Here is a 14,753-nt window from a genome sequence, read left to right as displayed (position 1 = left end):
GAATTACCTCAGCAGTGCAGTGCAGAGTCATGAGCTTCAAGTTTAATTAAGAGTGTGATTCCATTGTCTCTGTCACTAACCAAGCAGTTCCTGGACTGGATTTGTGGACCACATGAAGGCCCACATAAAGGATGATGTGTGTTGGGGGTGGGTGCCTCGACCTGCACAGCTGGGGTTCAGAATCTGAAGGAGGGGCTGATGCACAAATGAAAATGCTCTACAAGAAATATGAATTTAGAAGGCATTGGGAGCCAGGTGGAGCCTCTTTTGTGAAGAGCACATTGACCTCTGGCCAGTCCACTTTTATTTACTTGAATACACATTTGCCCTTTGGCAATGCAGACAGGCATATCAAAGGTAAAGTTTGGTAAACAGTAAAAGAATTATCAGGTTAGGGAATTGTCTTGAGCCATTGAGCCCACAGCAGGGCAATATTATGCTGATTTTCAGCCCTACTGAATATCAAAGTCCATTGGCCTTCCAATGATTCTTTTTGCATTAATATGTTAACTGCTGCTGGCTTTAGCCTCTGGCAGGTGGGGGTGCAGAGGACACTTATCCTTGCTCTCTAAGGGAATTCTACCAATAGATATTAGAAGGAAACTATTTGTCATATCACTTACTTTTGAAATGTAGGCAGTTGTGTTGGGTGGTTTTTTTTCCTTGTTCCATCTGCCTTTAGTTCATCAACCCTGGTCCTTTCCCCAGCAAAGTCTTATCTTATCCTATGACATCCAGTTTGAATTATTCAAATGATCTCTTCCATAGAGCCTTTCCTTTCCTTTCCACAAGTAGTTGTTCCTTCTTCTGAATCCCAAAATGCCTCACTTATTGGCATGGTGGCACTTTTTACTTTCAGTCTCGTATTATCATTATTTCGCATAGGCCTACTTGCTGCCAGAGGCTGGCATACAGTAAATGTGTGTTGAATTTAATAGATTAAATGTTTTTATCTAAACACTTACCATCCTCCAGTTTAATTTCACACTCTCAGTTTAAGCACCTACAATTTGTGAAGCAACATATGGACTTTAAGACACATCAGTGTGAGAATGCACCCTGACTCAGTATATTAGTTTACAGTTTGCCCCCAAATATTTTTAATAACTACAACAATGATAATAAATGCTTTATGTATGTATTACTGTCCTACTGAAATTATGTGCAGAGATAATACATTCTGCTATTAGGTTTAAAGTGGTTGTAATCCAGACCATCCATTCTTCTATTATTGGACCCTCTTTATCTATTCTTCTATTATTGGACCCTCTTTATCCATTCTTCTATTACTAGACCCTCTTTGTTTTGCCAGAGATAAAAGTCAGGAGCCAGAGATCTGTATACACATCTGCTTGCTTTTATAAGATGTCTGGAATCACATCCCTACAGTCAACTGGGACACTATCACTAACACGATCAGCTTGCACATGCCCACATACTCCATACAATTCCTAACCTTTAGGTCCTAGACACAGAGAACACTTTTCTAGTTTTCATGGGTATTGTGCATAAACAAGTAATGGATGGAAGCAAGAGCTATGGCAAGCCAGCCTGTGCCAGCCTATACCCTCCGTGGAGGAGAAGCTCACTAAGTCTTTGCTGAGAAAACCCATCTCACAAAAGCACATGCTAACTCTTTCCTATGAGGCATTTGATGAGGAGATCTATTATATTTAAGGTGGTTACAAATTCTTTTAAAAGTGTAGCATACTTATTTTTCTCTCTTAAGAACTTCCAATTAAGCAATATTTACTATAGGGTTTTTAAGTTAAATTCTTAACCAAGGTTCTAGGGATTAAGTTTGGTCTGTTCTGAGTACTTGTTCTCTTTCCAGATCAAAGAATTAGGCTCAGGTTTTAAATGCAATGCACCTTAGAAATAAGAATTCAAAAAATGTTAAATAGAAGTATTGAGTCCCTGCCCTGGCTGGTTAGCTCAATGGTCAGAGCATCGGCCCACAGACTGAAGGGTCTCAGGTTTGATTCTGGTCAAAGCACGTACCTCAGTTGTAGGCTCCATCCCTAGCCCTGGTCAGGGCATGTGCAGGAGGCAACCAATCGATGTGTCTCTCTCACATAGATGTTTCTCTCTCTCTGTCCCCATTTCTTTCACTCTCTCTAAAAATTAATGGAAAAAATACCCTCTGGTGAGGATTAAAAAGAAAAAAAAAGTTTTAAGCCCTGAGTCTTTTAATGCCCAGCAATAGCTCCTGAATATTCTAATTGGAAGAGGGGCCCATTTAAATGTCATCTTCTTGACCAAGCTATTAAAGGTTCTGAGGTACCCATCTGCACATTAATGTGGTATTGAAGCAAAAGACTTCATTTTACAGAAAAAAAATGAATTCACAGTTCAGTGTATATTTTAAAGATGTAAAACAATATCTTCTAAAGCACAGGGATTTAATCAGCCTTTCCCTTTAACTCCACATAGCACTTTTAAATTGCCCGAGATACTGATTTCCTGTATCCCAGAGTTTATAGGAATTCCAATACAATTTCATTTTCTCCCCTTTTGTTATCAGAATATTGTGTGTCTTGAGGTCTAGATTTTACAAGTTTCTTATAAGAGAGGAATTGAAATGGAATATTTATCTAATTTTTCTTAGCACAATCATATCTGATCTAGAGAATATGGAAGGAAAAAACCCTCGGTTTTGCATAGAATATGTGAAGGCACTCTGCTCACGTTTATCTTAAATATATTTCATAAATTAAGCTGAGCATTTTCAGGGGATATCACAGCTCCATGCACTGTTCTCAAGCCTAATTCTGTGTGTGTCACACCAAGCCAATGGAGACCAGAGATGGTGTCTCCACCCTAGAGCAGCGTTCTCCTTCACTTTCGATCTTTATGGTTTCTATATTGGAGTGATTGAGTAGCTTAGATTCTGGAAATGTCTCTAGTTGAAATGCTGTAGTATTAACCTGCTATATAGAAGTCCCTTTTGTTTCTTTCTACCAATGCCACCTACCAATTTTAACGACTACAGCAGATTTTGCTTTTCAAACAGAACCAGATGGAACTCACGTTCGAAGAACATATCAGAATTAAATATTTCTTTTTTAATTAGTTGCTTCTGATTTATGCAAGAAAATAAATAAATAACATGAGAGTGAGAAAATGTGCTATACATCCAGACACAGCTAAGCCCACACAAACAGCATCTCCATTTATTAGCCAAAAGACAAAGGTCAGCCCTCATTTGGGGACTTCATTTTTCTTGCCCCTTTCCTTGTGGTTCTTTTGCTATAAGTACAGTGGCAGTCAGGGAAGCCAGCCTTTCAACTGCATTTGTTACAACCTTATCTGATGTTATTCTGGATGGTTGGCTCACATCTAGATGCTAGGAAAATTCATCTGTTCATTCACTTGGGATTGTTTTACTATCAGCATAGGCTGTGTTGCAACCAGGAGTTTGTTTCCACCCAGGAAAATGCTTTTCTTTCATTGAAATATGGAAAAATATATTAAATCAGGCAATTAAGACTAGAAAAGAAAATGAGTGATGTTCTTTCTACATTGCACTTTTTTTTGTACTTGAATATTTTATTTATCAGAATTGTAAATGTTTCCTCACTGTCTTTTGCTAAATATGCTTTATCATTACCATCTTGTTTTTCTATAGCATAACTGAATCATTTGTAAAGTTTTGCTTTCCAGTAGCCGTGTAAATTTTAAACAAATAACCAAAGTAATCATAAATGGTTTCATATTCTGTATAATTATGCAAAATATTTAATTTCCACATAGGGTAACTATAATATTTAATTATTAATTACTAAGAAATCCTAAATTATTTTTCTATAATTATGGTTTTTGCAATATGAATTGGGGAACAGCATGGGTTGTAGAGGCCTACCCACAAATCTGATCTGGGGTAAGTCCTGATAAGTCTGTGACTAAGAGAGGTATACACATCGCTTTCTTCCTCAATTGCTTATCCATAAAACCTTCCCTGTATGATTATTGTGAGAATTGAAAGAGATAGTGTATGTAAATTTAGCCCTTAATAAAATGCCTGACACAGAAATGTTGCTTCATGAATTTTCTATTAATAAGAGTAGTTTTAGCCATCAGTATTTTTCTATGTAATACAGTAATGGTGAAAAAAATACATAAAAAGATAATTATGTCACTGAATATAAAGTGGGTATATTTTGATTGGTAACTATAAAAAGTTTAAGATCAAAATGCCTACAAAATAATATTGAATGTAAACTATAAGTGAAAAATAAAATTGAAGAAAAGAAGTTCAACATCTAAGTAACATAATGATCAGGTACTGTGAATTAAGACCACAGACCCTATAACAGCACTGATGTTTAAATGCTCAGGCTCTATACATGTGTTATCTAAGGAAATGAGCAATTGCTCAAAAATATTTTCTTTAGCTTGTAGAGTCTAGTGATTAATTAAACAGCTCTTTGAGTCATCAGAGATGCTCTAAAAAAATCTGACACACACTCCCCACCGACAAGTGCTCTTCCTGTTTTTAAATCAGACTTTAATTCTTTGTTCTTTATTTTTTCAGGCTTTTGCATTGACCTGCCTTGGGAATGTTAAAAGCTGGTAAACACTCCCTTGCCAATCTAGATCAATGGGAAGTATTTTATTGAGCAAGACAGATTTTCATTTTAGAAATTAGGCTAGGCTTTCTACATTATGACATTACCAATAGCTGGTTATATATTATTATTATTATAGGAAGCAAGGATATTCATTTCATGGCTCAGAAGCTGCATGCTGGTGTTTAACCAACAGTTTGCAAAGGTTTGCTACGTGATTTACTACATAATGCTGAAATGAGTTCTTTTTTTTTCTTTTTTTTTTTAAATCTTTATTGTTCAGATTATTACATTTGTTCCTCTTTTTTCCCCCCATAACTCCCCTCCTTCCAGCTCCCACCCCACCCTCCACCCTCACTCCCCACCCACTGTGTTCATCCATAGGTGCATGATTTTTGTCCAGTCACTTCCCGCATCTCCCACACCCCTTTTCCCCCCAAGAATAGTCAGTCTATTCCCTTTCTATGTCCCTGATTCTATTATAATCACCAGTTCATTCTGTACATCAGGTTATTTATTCACTTGATTCTTAGATTCATTTGTTGATAGATGCATGTTTGTTGTTCATAATTTGTATCTTTACCTTTTTCTTCTTCTTCCTCTTCTTAAAGGATACCTTTCAGCATTTCATCTAATACTGGTTTGGCGGTGATGAACTCCTTTAGCTTTGCCTTATCTGTGAAGCTCTTTATCTGACCTTCAATTCTGAATGATAGCTTTGCTGGATAAAGTAATCTTGGTTGTAGGTTCTTGGTATTCATCACTTTGAATATTTCTTGCCATTCCCTTCTGGCCTGCAAAGTTTCTGTTGAGAAATCAGCTGACAGTCGTATGGGTATTCCCTTGTAGGTAATTGAGCCTCTTTCTCTTGCTGCTTTTAAGATTTTCTCTTTGTCTTTTGCTCTTGGCATTTTAATGATGATGTGTCTTGGTGTGGTCCTCTTTGGATTCCTTTTGTTTGGGGTTCTCTGCGCTTCTTGGACCTGTAAGTCCATTTCTTTCTCCAGATGGGGGAAGTTTTCTGTCATTATTTCTTGAAATAGGTTTTCAATATCTTGCTGTCTCTCATCTTCTGGCACTCCAATAATTCTGATATTAGTCCGCTTAAAGCTGTCCCAGAGGCTCCTTACACTATCTTCACACTTTCGGATTCTTTTTTCATTTTGCTTTTCCAATTGGGTGTTTTTTGTCGAATCTTTGGTTTGATTCTTGTGCTCCTCTGGTCTGCTATTGGGTATAATATTCTTTATTTCAGTCCGTGTATGCTTACTTTCTAATTTCTTTATCGTAGCATCGAGGGTCTCATTAGTTTTCGTGAGGCTCTGCACAAATTTATGGCAAGCCCTCAAAATTGCGATTCTTAGCTCCATATCCTCCATTTCTGTCATGTTTTTTTGTCTCCGCATCTTTTATGCTTTCTTGGTGCACCCCCTTGTGGTCTCTGTGCGCAGTCTTGTTCTAGCCAAGCCTTAATTGTTGTAGTTAACACTAGAGGGATTTGACCACCAGGACGACTGGCTGTAGGAATCAGCTGTTTGGAAAGCGTCTGTCTTCTGGGGAGGCGCTAGTCCAGCCCTTGCCTGAGGCGATCGGCAAATGGCTGTGCGCAGGGCTTGGGCGGGGCGGGATCCACAGGGCGGGGGGAGGGAGCAGTTATGGCCGCTCTCAGTCCGTCCCCAGGGGCTCTGCCTCTCTGTCCCGGCAACCGCTGCAAACCTCGGAGGGGCCGTAGCCAGACAGTCCCGCTTCTCCCGTTTGAGTCTGGGTCCCTAGAGACTCGCCCGGATCTGTAGCCCAGAGTCTGAGACTCACTCCTGAGTGAAAACGACAACCGCGCCCTCAGCCACCAGCCCGCTTTGCGCGCGCACCACCTCACCACCGTACCTTTAAATTTTCCACACTGCGCCTCCTCTGTGTGTCGGAATGCTGTTGTTTTTGCTTCTAGTTGAAGAGTCTCTCCTCAGCCAGCCTTCCTGTGGTTCTGGTTGATGTCCGTTCCGACTTTTAGTTGTATTTTTGAAGTGGTTGTTTACGGCGGCAGTCTCCGGTGTTTACCTATGCCGCCATCTTCGATTCCCCCCTGAAATGAGTTCTTTGTCCTCAAGTGGTTTCCAGTAAAATGTGTGCCTCTCCTGGCTTCTCTTTATCTGGGGAATGTGTTTCCTGTCATTACTAAGACAATACCATGGCCATAAAGCACATGTGGACTATACCTGTAGATATTTTACAACAAAGAGTGAGTCAGAAACGTGTTTAGAACCCATACCTTGGGGCCCCTCACTCCAAGAAGCTGCTGGGACACCATCTCCTGCCCCCAGAAGTGAATGCAGACAGCTGTTTTCTTTTATTAGTGCACTCCCCCCAAATAAAAGTTGGGTCTTTCTCTTCTGTATTTGTTGTCTAGCAATATCTTCATTTGTGTGTGGACCACGGTGAAAGTAAGATGTGGTTAGAGATTCTACGAGAAGTATTGGAATTTTATATTTATATCTATACTAATAAAAGGGTAATATGCTATTTAGACTGGGAGACCTTCCAGACAAAGCCATGGTGGCGGGGCTGAGACAGAGGCAGTTGGGGGTGATCAGGCCAGAAGGGGAGGGCAGTTGGGGGCGATCAGGCTTAGTGGGGAGGCAGTTGGGGGCGAGAAGGCCGGCTGGGGCGGGGGGTGAGTTGAGGGCGAGCAGGCCAGCAGGTAGAGTGGTTAGGGGCGATCAGGCAGGCAGGCAGGTGAGCAGTTAGGAGCCAGTAGTCCCGGATTGCGAGAGGGATGCCCGACTGCCGGTTTAGGCCCAATCCCTGTGGACATCCCCTGAGGGGCCCCAGATTGGAGAGGGTGCAGGCTGGGCTGAGGGACAACCCCCAACCCATGCATAAATTTCATGCACCGGGCCACTAGTTGGAAATAAGATGCCAGATTGAGTCACTTCTGATGATGATGCTACATAAGCTAACTCAAAGGGTGGCCACTAGAACTCAAAAGGATTTTGAGCCTAGCTATCATGGCTCAGTGGTTGAGCATTGACCTATGAACTAAGAGGTCACAGTTTGATTCCTGGTCAGGGCATATGCCCAAGTTGTGGGCTCAATCCCCAGTATGGGGTGTGCAGGATGCAGCTGATCGATGAGTCTCTCTCATCATTGATGTTTCTATCTCTATTTCTCCCTCTCTGAAATCAATAGAAATATATATTTTTTTAAAAAGGATTTTGATGAATTTCTATAAAATAATTTACATACCATCATATAAGTACCAGATGTTTGTCACACACAGGGAGTGACACATTCAACAATTTCAGCGAATGTATTTGATGTTCAGCTGTGTACATACCCCCTCCCATCTTCACATCCCCTCACCAGCACCCTTAATATTAAACATAAGTAGAGTAAACTCAGATGTGAAATAAAATCCATCTTCTAATGAAAAATAAGGCAGCTGTGAAATAATGATATTTTTTAAAATAAGAAAATAGTGATTGGACCACAGCTGATTGGATTAAAGAAAAGCAGGTTATTTAATTATGGTTATTGTCTGTGTGAATTTTTATGGAAAGAAAGGAACTATTGTTAGGACAATGAACTCTCAAACCCAGAGTGGTGGCTATATTTAGAACTTCTCTGGGTTATATCTTTGTCTTTCCAGCTGCCTTTCTTGAATCATCAATCTTATCTATTAGAATGTGAGGTTGCTAAGAGTTCATCATAATTCAGAAAGCTAAATCACCAAGAGGATGGTCATGGCTGATTTTGAATGGTTTTCATGACAATTGATTATTTTGGCTTTAAGATGACCAGAGATCAATATATTTCTTGACAAATGTCTATAGAGGTAGGGAAACCTGGTGTTGTAGATGGGCAGAAATGGCACCAGGTGTTAGATGCATGGGGTCAGACTGGACCTGGGTTCAGCAACCTCGGTACTTGAGTTCTGGGTAGGGAAGAATTAGAGCCAAGACTTCAACCATAAGAGAACATTTATTTATAAAGTCATAGAGGTGGAAGAAGTAATTCATAGAAGAAATAGGCTTAGGAAACAAGTTATAGAGGTAAAGGAAAGACCCTTAGAGCTTGGGAGTGAGGAAGACAATAGTAATATGGAATTTGGGGCAGGAGGTCTAGGGAAAGGGAAGCAAAAGGCTTGAACATGTTTCTACGAGGGAGAGTGCACTGGATCCATGTCCTAAGGGTTTAAGGGTGGAGATTTTAGGGGAAGTCCCATGGGAAAATCTTAACAGAAAATTCAGCAGCTTTCCAGGTGTGTCCTTTCAAGATTGTAGTCTCCACTGATTGATTGGTTGGTGACAGGGCAGGAGATCATTATTCAATGCAGCTGGTCCTGAGGTCAGTCTTGGGGTCACTGGTCTGATTTTGTTGCTTTTCTGGGTCTGGAGCTGAAATATAACTGAGGCCTAGATATCTCTAGGGAGGAAAGGTCAGGGGTCCAAACTTCATGTCCATGGATATGCTAGGGGTTGAAAGGTCACCCTGTGGGTGAGGTCTCACCTTACAATTGTCTTTTGCTAGGCACCTGGGGCTTTCTGCCCTGGTGACCTTCTGTACCTGGCTCATTGTCCTAGCTATGCTCATGTCTGTTTAACTGCCTACCACAGTGGTAGGTTGTTTAGTGTCTATCATTTAATTCATTCATTTCCTTCTCCTTGCCTCTGCACTTCCTGCTCCTCCTTCTCCCTGGAACACTTTTTCCCTTTGTGTCCACTTGCATGCTTCTATGGTGTATTTTTCATATAATAGACATCATAGTCATCTGTGAAATGTCTATAGTCCTTCAGCTCCAATTCTCTGGCAAACCGCTTATTCCTTCCTCTGTGCTGCATCACACTTTCTGCACATTGCCCCATTCTGTAGTCATGTGTTTGTGCTTCCCACACTCTTACTGCTCTTGATATCCTCACCACTTAATGCAGAACTTAGCAGATGAGTAGTATTAAGTGTCCACTGAATGAATGTCCATTAGGTTGAATAACAGTGTTCACAGGTAGCATGCTGATTAAATAGATTATGCTACAACCTTACCATGGAATATCATAAAGCCATTGAAAATGATGTGGTAGAAAAATATCTTGACTTGGAAAAATAGCCGTAGAACTAAACAAAAAGAAGCTCATCAAACATAGAAGTAATATGACCACATTTTTATAATAACAAAACACGCACACCATATTCACATACATTTAGAATAAGAAAAAACTCTGGGAGGCTATTAGTGGTTATTTCCTAATGGTGGTCTTATGGAGATTTTATTTTCTTCTCTAACCTTTTCTGCATCTTATGAATTTTCAATAGGCATCTATTACTTTTATATATAGAAACACAGATACTCCCTAAAAGAAATCATAAAAGTCTTGATGGAGATAGAGCAAAAACACAACTGGATGGATTTGGCGGTGGCGACATTAACTACACACTTAATATTCTAGGGTGACAAGTGACTTACTCTGCCTACCAGACCAGAAAGTAAAATAAAAGTCACTAGTATAAAAAAAAGAGGAAATGATTAAATCAAGAGAAATTTACACATTGAGGCATGCAGGCAGAAAAGGCTTCTCTAGTGTTCAGAATAACAAATATTTTAAAGGGTCTGGAAGATAGATACAGCAGGTGAGACTAAAAAGATAGATCAAGGAAAATGTCATTATTAACTGAGTAGGCCTCACCCATAAGAAAGGTGTACTTACAGACTTGAAGTCCTTCTGAGTCTCCTGACACAGACACCAGCAGAGTGAGCAGTGATGCTTCTGAGACAGAAGGCTATCTCCTTCCAATCATCAGGTATGGGAAGGTCTCTGTTAGGGCATTCCCCATAGATACTAAGGGAGAAAGTACTTCCCCAACATTGGCAGTGAGAGTTCTCATAGTGCAGGGGAGGCTGTTTTATCAGAGTTCTGGGTACCTTCTGATTTTAATTTTAATGAGTCCCAGTTCTAATCATTTTGTGAGGTTGTCACTCATCCGTACTAAACCCGGTGGCAGTAATGTTAGAAAGAAAAATTAAATGAAATGTCAAGTATCCCAGTGTGGTAAATAAGAGAATCTGCAGCTTTATAGCACAGCAGGAAGTTTTATGCAATTACATGGGGAGGTTGCTAATGCGTTTCATTGTCATTGAAAAAAGAAAACTTTTTTTATGACAGATCATGCATATGCCTTTGGGGCCTTTCTATCTGAGACCTTGGATGCTTCCTGTGTTGGGTACCTAAATTCCAATCAATTGCTCCTTCCTTTAAGTCAGCTGTTATTAATACTTAGGATTCTTCTAGTTAACTTCTTTTCTACCTGGCAACTAAATTGTATCCTAAAAAAAAAAATTTGAAAAGCAGGAATATGGCAGTCAGAGAATAAAGTTCTAGAGTTATTTCAAATCTGCCTATGCACTCTTGGAATGTTTAATCATTTCCAAACTGAAGAGCCATTTGTAAGTTTGACAGGAAGAGTTTATTTAAATAGCTCTGCTTCATGCACCTTTGGACATCAAGATCTGAAGGGCCCTTCAGCTTGAAAGTGGATGTGGCATTGAACATGACTCAATGGATAGTGAGTAAAACATTAAGTGTCCTTAGAGTATTTGAAACTGTTTAGTGCAACCATTGTCCAGAGTACCCATTAACTTTCAGATTGCAACATTAGGAAATCAGAGAGTTTTTACAGCAACTTAAAATCACCTGATTATTTGTCTGGAATTTAGTTAGATTTAGCGTTCCCAGATAACACCCAGTTAAATTTGTATTTCAAGTAAGCCATGACCTAGTTGTAGTATGTCCCAAATATTACATGGGACATATTTATATTAAAAATATTTGTTGTTTATCTGAAATTCAAATCTAAGAATCAAAAATCCTTACTCTGCACTCCTCATCTCTACTCCATTCCAGATTACAAATCTAGGGCCCATTTCCCTAACCACAACACTCACAGTGCTTTCAAAGTCAGTATTGTTCTGATCTGCATTCTATTTGAAGGAGGTAGAATGCTAAATAGTGATGGAAAATAGGACCATGTTAGACTTGAGTTCTAGTCCAGGCCTCTCAAGTCTCCAATATGTGAGATTATCTTGTTTGCCTTGATTTTCTATTTGTAAAATGGCATATATTGATATGTTGTTTGGAAAAGGTTTTTAAACTCTCAGAAAATACAGCAACATGATATTGAACCCTGTTTTGTCTTTTGCACCAGGGATTAAACAATCATGGTTGCAGCAATGAGAAAGGTCTTTCCTGGCAATTGCCTACCTAGAGCAATTGCTGTCTTCTCCCATTTGTGCCTTTTGTTAGAGGAATGGTAGGGGGATTTTGGGGGTTGTTGATGCCAGAGGAATTAGGGTCTATTGATCCCAGGTTGGTAGAAACTACACTGTGGAGCCCACAGGGGAAGATGCTCCAGGTGATGGCAGTGCAGGGATGGGCAGCTGACCTCATGTGTATTGTCTTGCAGGTGGACTTGGGCCTTCTGCGCTTTGTCACTGCTGTTGGGACACAGGGAGCTATTTCAAAGGAAACCAAGAAGAAATACTACGTCAAGACTTACAGAATAGACATTAGCTCCAATGGGGAAGACTGGATCACCATAAAAGGAGGAAACAAGCCTGTTGTAAGTTTGGCTGCCATCCCTTCAACCAATTTAGTCTTTGAAATGGACGATCAATTTTACTTGTTTGGGAGCTTTCAGTCTGGTCTGGTTAATTTTTTAATTGATTTAAAATGAAAAGAGCAATTAGAGGTTTAAAGCTGACCAAAGGGGTCTCATGTTCCCAGATCAAGAAGCCAAAAGCAAATTATATGAATGTGTCCAAGAAAAGTCAATACCAGCCAAATTAAGTGTCAGACTCAAGAATCACTTTATACATCCCACAAGGACAAGGACTATGCATAAGATGAATACTGTCCTCTTAGAATCATAGGAGTTGTTTTGTTTTCCCTGTGTTTCTCCATTCTCTTTCATGGATTTATTCTTCCTCTCTGTAACAGACTGGTTTTAGAAAAGTCCTTTCCATCTATCCTCTGTGGCTCACAAACTAATTTGCAAGTGTGTTTGGCTGCTTCTGTGAGAATACACTGTAAATAGAACCAAGTTAGTCCATAATGTTCCCTAAGATCACATACATGCCACCTCCTCACTGCTTAACCAAGGAGGAAAACCCCTGTCCCTGGGAGCTCTACCCTAAATCATTTGGAACTGAGGTGATTTTTTCTCAGCCTGCCTGTTTACTTAAAGTTATGCTAGCTCTGATTTAGCAATCAAAAGATTTCTGAGAACTCACACTTGCTGTTTCTCCAAAAGTAAAAGCTTGCTGAAGCTGAGTAAAATGTATAGAATTGATAAGGATAGTAGCAAAGATCCAGGTACAGTGACTTGAAATCCTGGATTTGAGAAGAGGTCAGTTAACATGTCCTTGTATCTCTCTGGAGCATTCATGGCCTTGACTTCCTCCTGGCCCTAAACTGAGAAAAGCCTCCAGGTGTGAAGTGAGAGAACTATTAATTCCCTTTGATTAACTGCAAAGCCCTCACTCTTGTTTAGGGGAGATAAGATTGAAGTGGATGTAGATATGCAGCTGCTATATGGGAGGAAAGTTTTGTGGTCAGGCAAGTTCAAGGCCACTGTCTAGCTGGTGAGGACACGAAATCAATCCTCCATCTGGGAAAGAAAAACCCTCATAGTCAACATTCGTGGCAGTTAAGCAAGTAAATTCGACCCTGAGTTTCATGGCTTATTCTTGTTTTGGAGTAGTTTTTTGCAGACATGCTTTAATTTCAAACAAATAGATTGGGGGTCAGGGGTGGGGAACACACTAATGCCAAGGACACACCATAAGCAAGAGAATCCAGAAAGCCCAACCAGTATGACTCGGTGGTTGAGTGTTGACCCATGAACCAGGAGGTTGAGATTTGATTCCTGGTCAGGGCACATTCCAGTGGGAGGTTTGCCAGTGGCAGTTGATCAATGATTCTCTCTCATCATTGATATTTCTCTCTCTCTCTCTCTCTCTCTCTCTCTCTCTTTCTCTGAAATCAATAAAAACATATTTTAAAAAGAGAGAGAGAGAGAGTGGGAGAACTGACCTCTGACCTTCAGGCCCTTTCTTTAAAAAAAAAATGAGTGCTACCCTAGCTCGTTTTGCTCAGTGGATAGAGCATCAGCCTGCAGACTGAATGGTCCCAGGTTCAATTCTGGTCAAGGGCACATGCTCGGGTTGCGGGTTTGATCCCCAGTAGGGGGCATGCAAGAGGCAGCTGGTCAATGATTCTCTCCCATCATTGATGTTTATATCTTTCTCTCCCTCTCCTTTCCTCTCTGAAATCATTAATACACACACACACACACACACACACACACACACACATACTAGGGGCCTGGTGCACGAAATTCGTGCACTGAGGGGGGGTGTTGTCCCTCAGCCCAGCCTGCCCCCTCTCACATACGGGGAGCCCTCAGGGGATGTCCTAGTGACGGCTTATGTCTGCTCCCTGCTCCCCTTGGGGATAGGGCCTAAGCCGCAGTCTGGCCTCCCCTCTGTGGGAGGCGACTGGGTTGATCAGGGTAAGGCACCAGCCCCATCACCCTGCTGCTGCAGCCACGGCCAGTCACTACAGCCAGCAAGGTTTTTTCAACACAGACTCCAGTCCCTTCACCATGAAAAAATGACAACTTTCTTTAGGCATTTTCAAGATGTGTCTTTCATATAATAATAATTTCTTTATTATTTTTTTATCCTTACCTGAGGATATGTTTCCATTGATTTTTAGAGAATGTGGAAGAGAAAGGGAAAGACAGAGAGAAACATCAAAGTGAGGGCAACACTTTGATTAGTTGCCTCCTGCATGAGCCCTGACCTGGGCCCCAGCCAAGGAGGAGCCTGCAACCTAGGTACATGCCCTTGGTCAGAATTGAACTCAGACCCTGCCATCGGCAGGCCAAGGCATTATCCACTGAGCCAAACCGGCTAGGGCAGGGTATGACATTTCTTAGCCCTCCAGCAGTGGACCTTCGTTTTTTTTCGCCAGGAGTGTGGTGAAAAACCCTAGATCACCTTTTTGGATTCTTATTACCCAAGTTACTAAGAATATTACCAGTGGCATACAGGGAGCTTAACCAACGAGCGGTCAGAAAAGGTGTTTCCTCTGTAGTTCACACCAATAGCCGGCTTGCCCCCCTCCCCCCAGGCCTGAT

The 14,753-nt window shown here is 40.8% G+C and overlaps 1 protein-coding gene across 1 annotated transcript in view; it reads left to right on the top strand.

Annotated features, from left to right (window-relative positions):
* Positions 1-14,753, top strand: part of NRP1 (neuropilin 1) — a 179,006-nt gene that overhangs the window by 95,782 nt on the left and 68,471 nt on the right. The window contains exon 7 of the mRNA XM_023752176.1: positions 12,018-12,255. Within this exon, the coding sequence (XP_023607944.1) occupies positions 12,018-12,255 (238 nt within the window). The remainder of the gene's footprint in view (positions 1-12,017; positions 12,256-14,753) is intronic.

This window comes from Myotis lucifugus, unplaced genomic scaffold (genome assembly GCF_000147115.1).
Source record: "Myotis lucifugus unplaced genomic scaffold, Myoluc2.0 scaffold_29, whole genome shotgun sequence".
In the NCBI taxonomy this organism is placed as follows: domain Eukaryota; kingdom Metazoa; phylum Chordata; class Mammalia; order Chiroptera; family Vespertilionidae; genus Myotis; species Myotis lucifugus.
The sequence above is the reverse complement of the archived record's forward strand: the minus strand, read 5'-3'. Positions and strand labels throughout refer to the sequence as shown.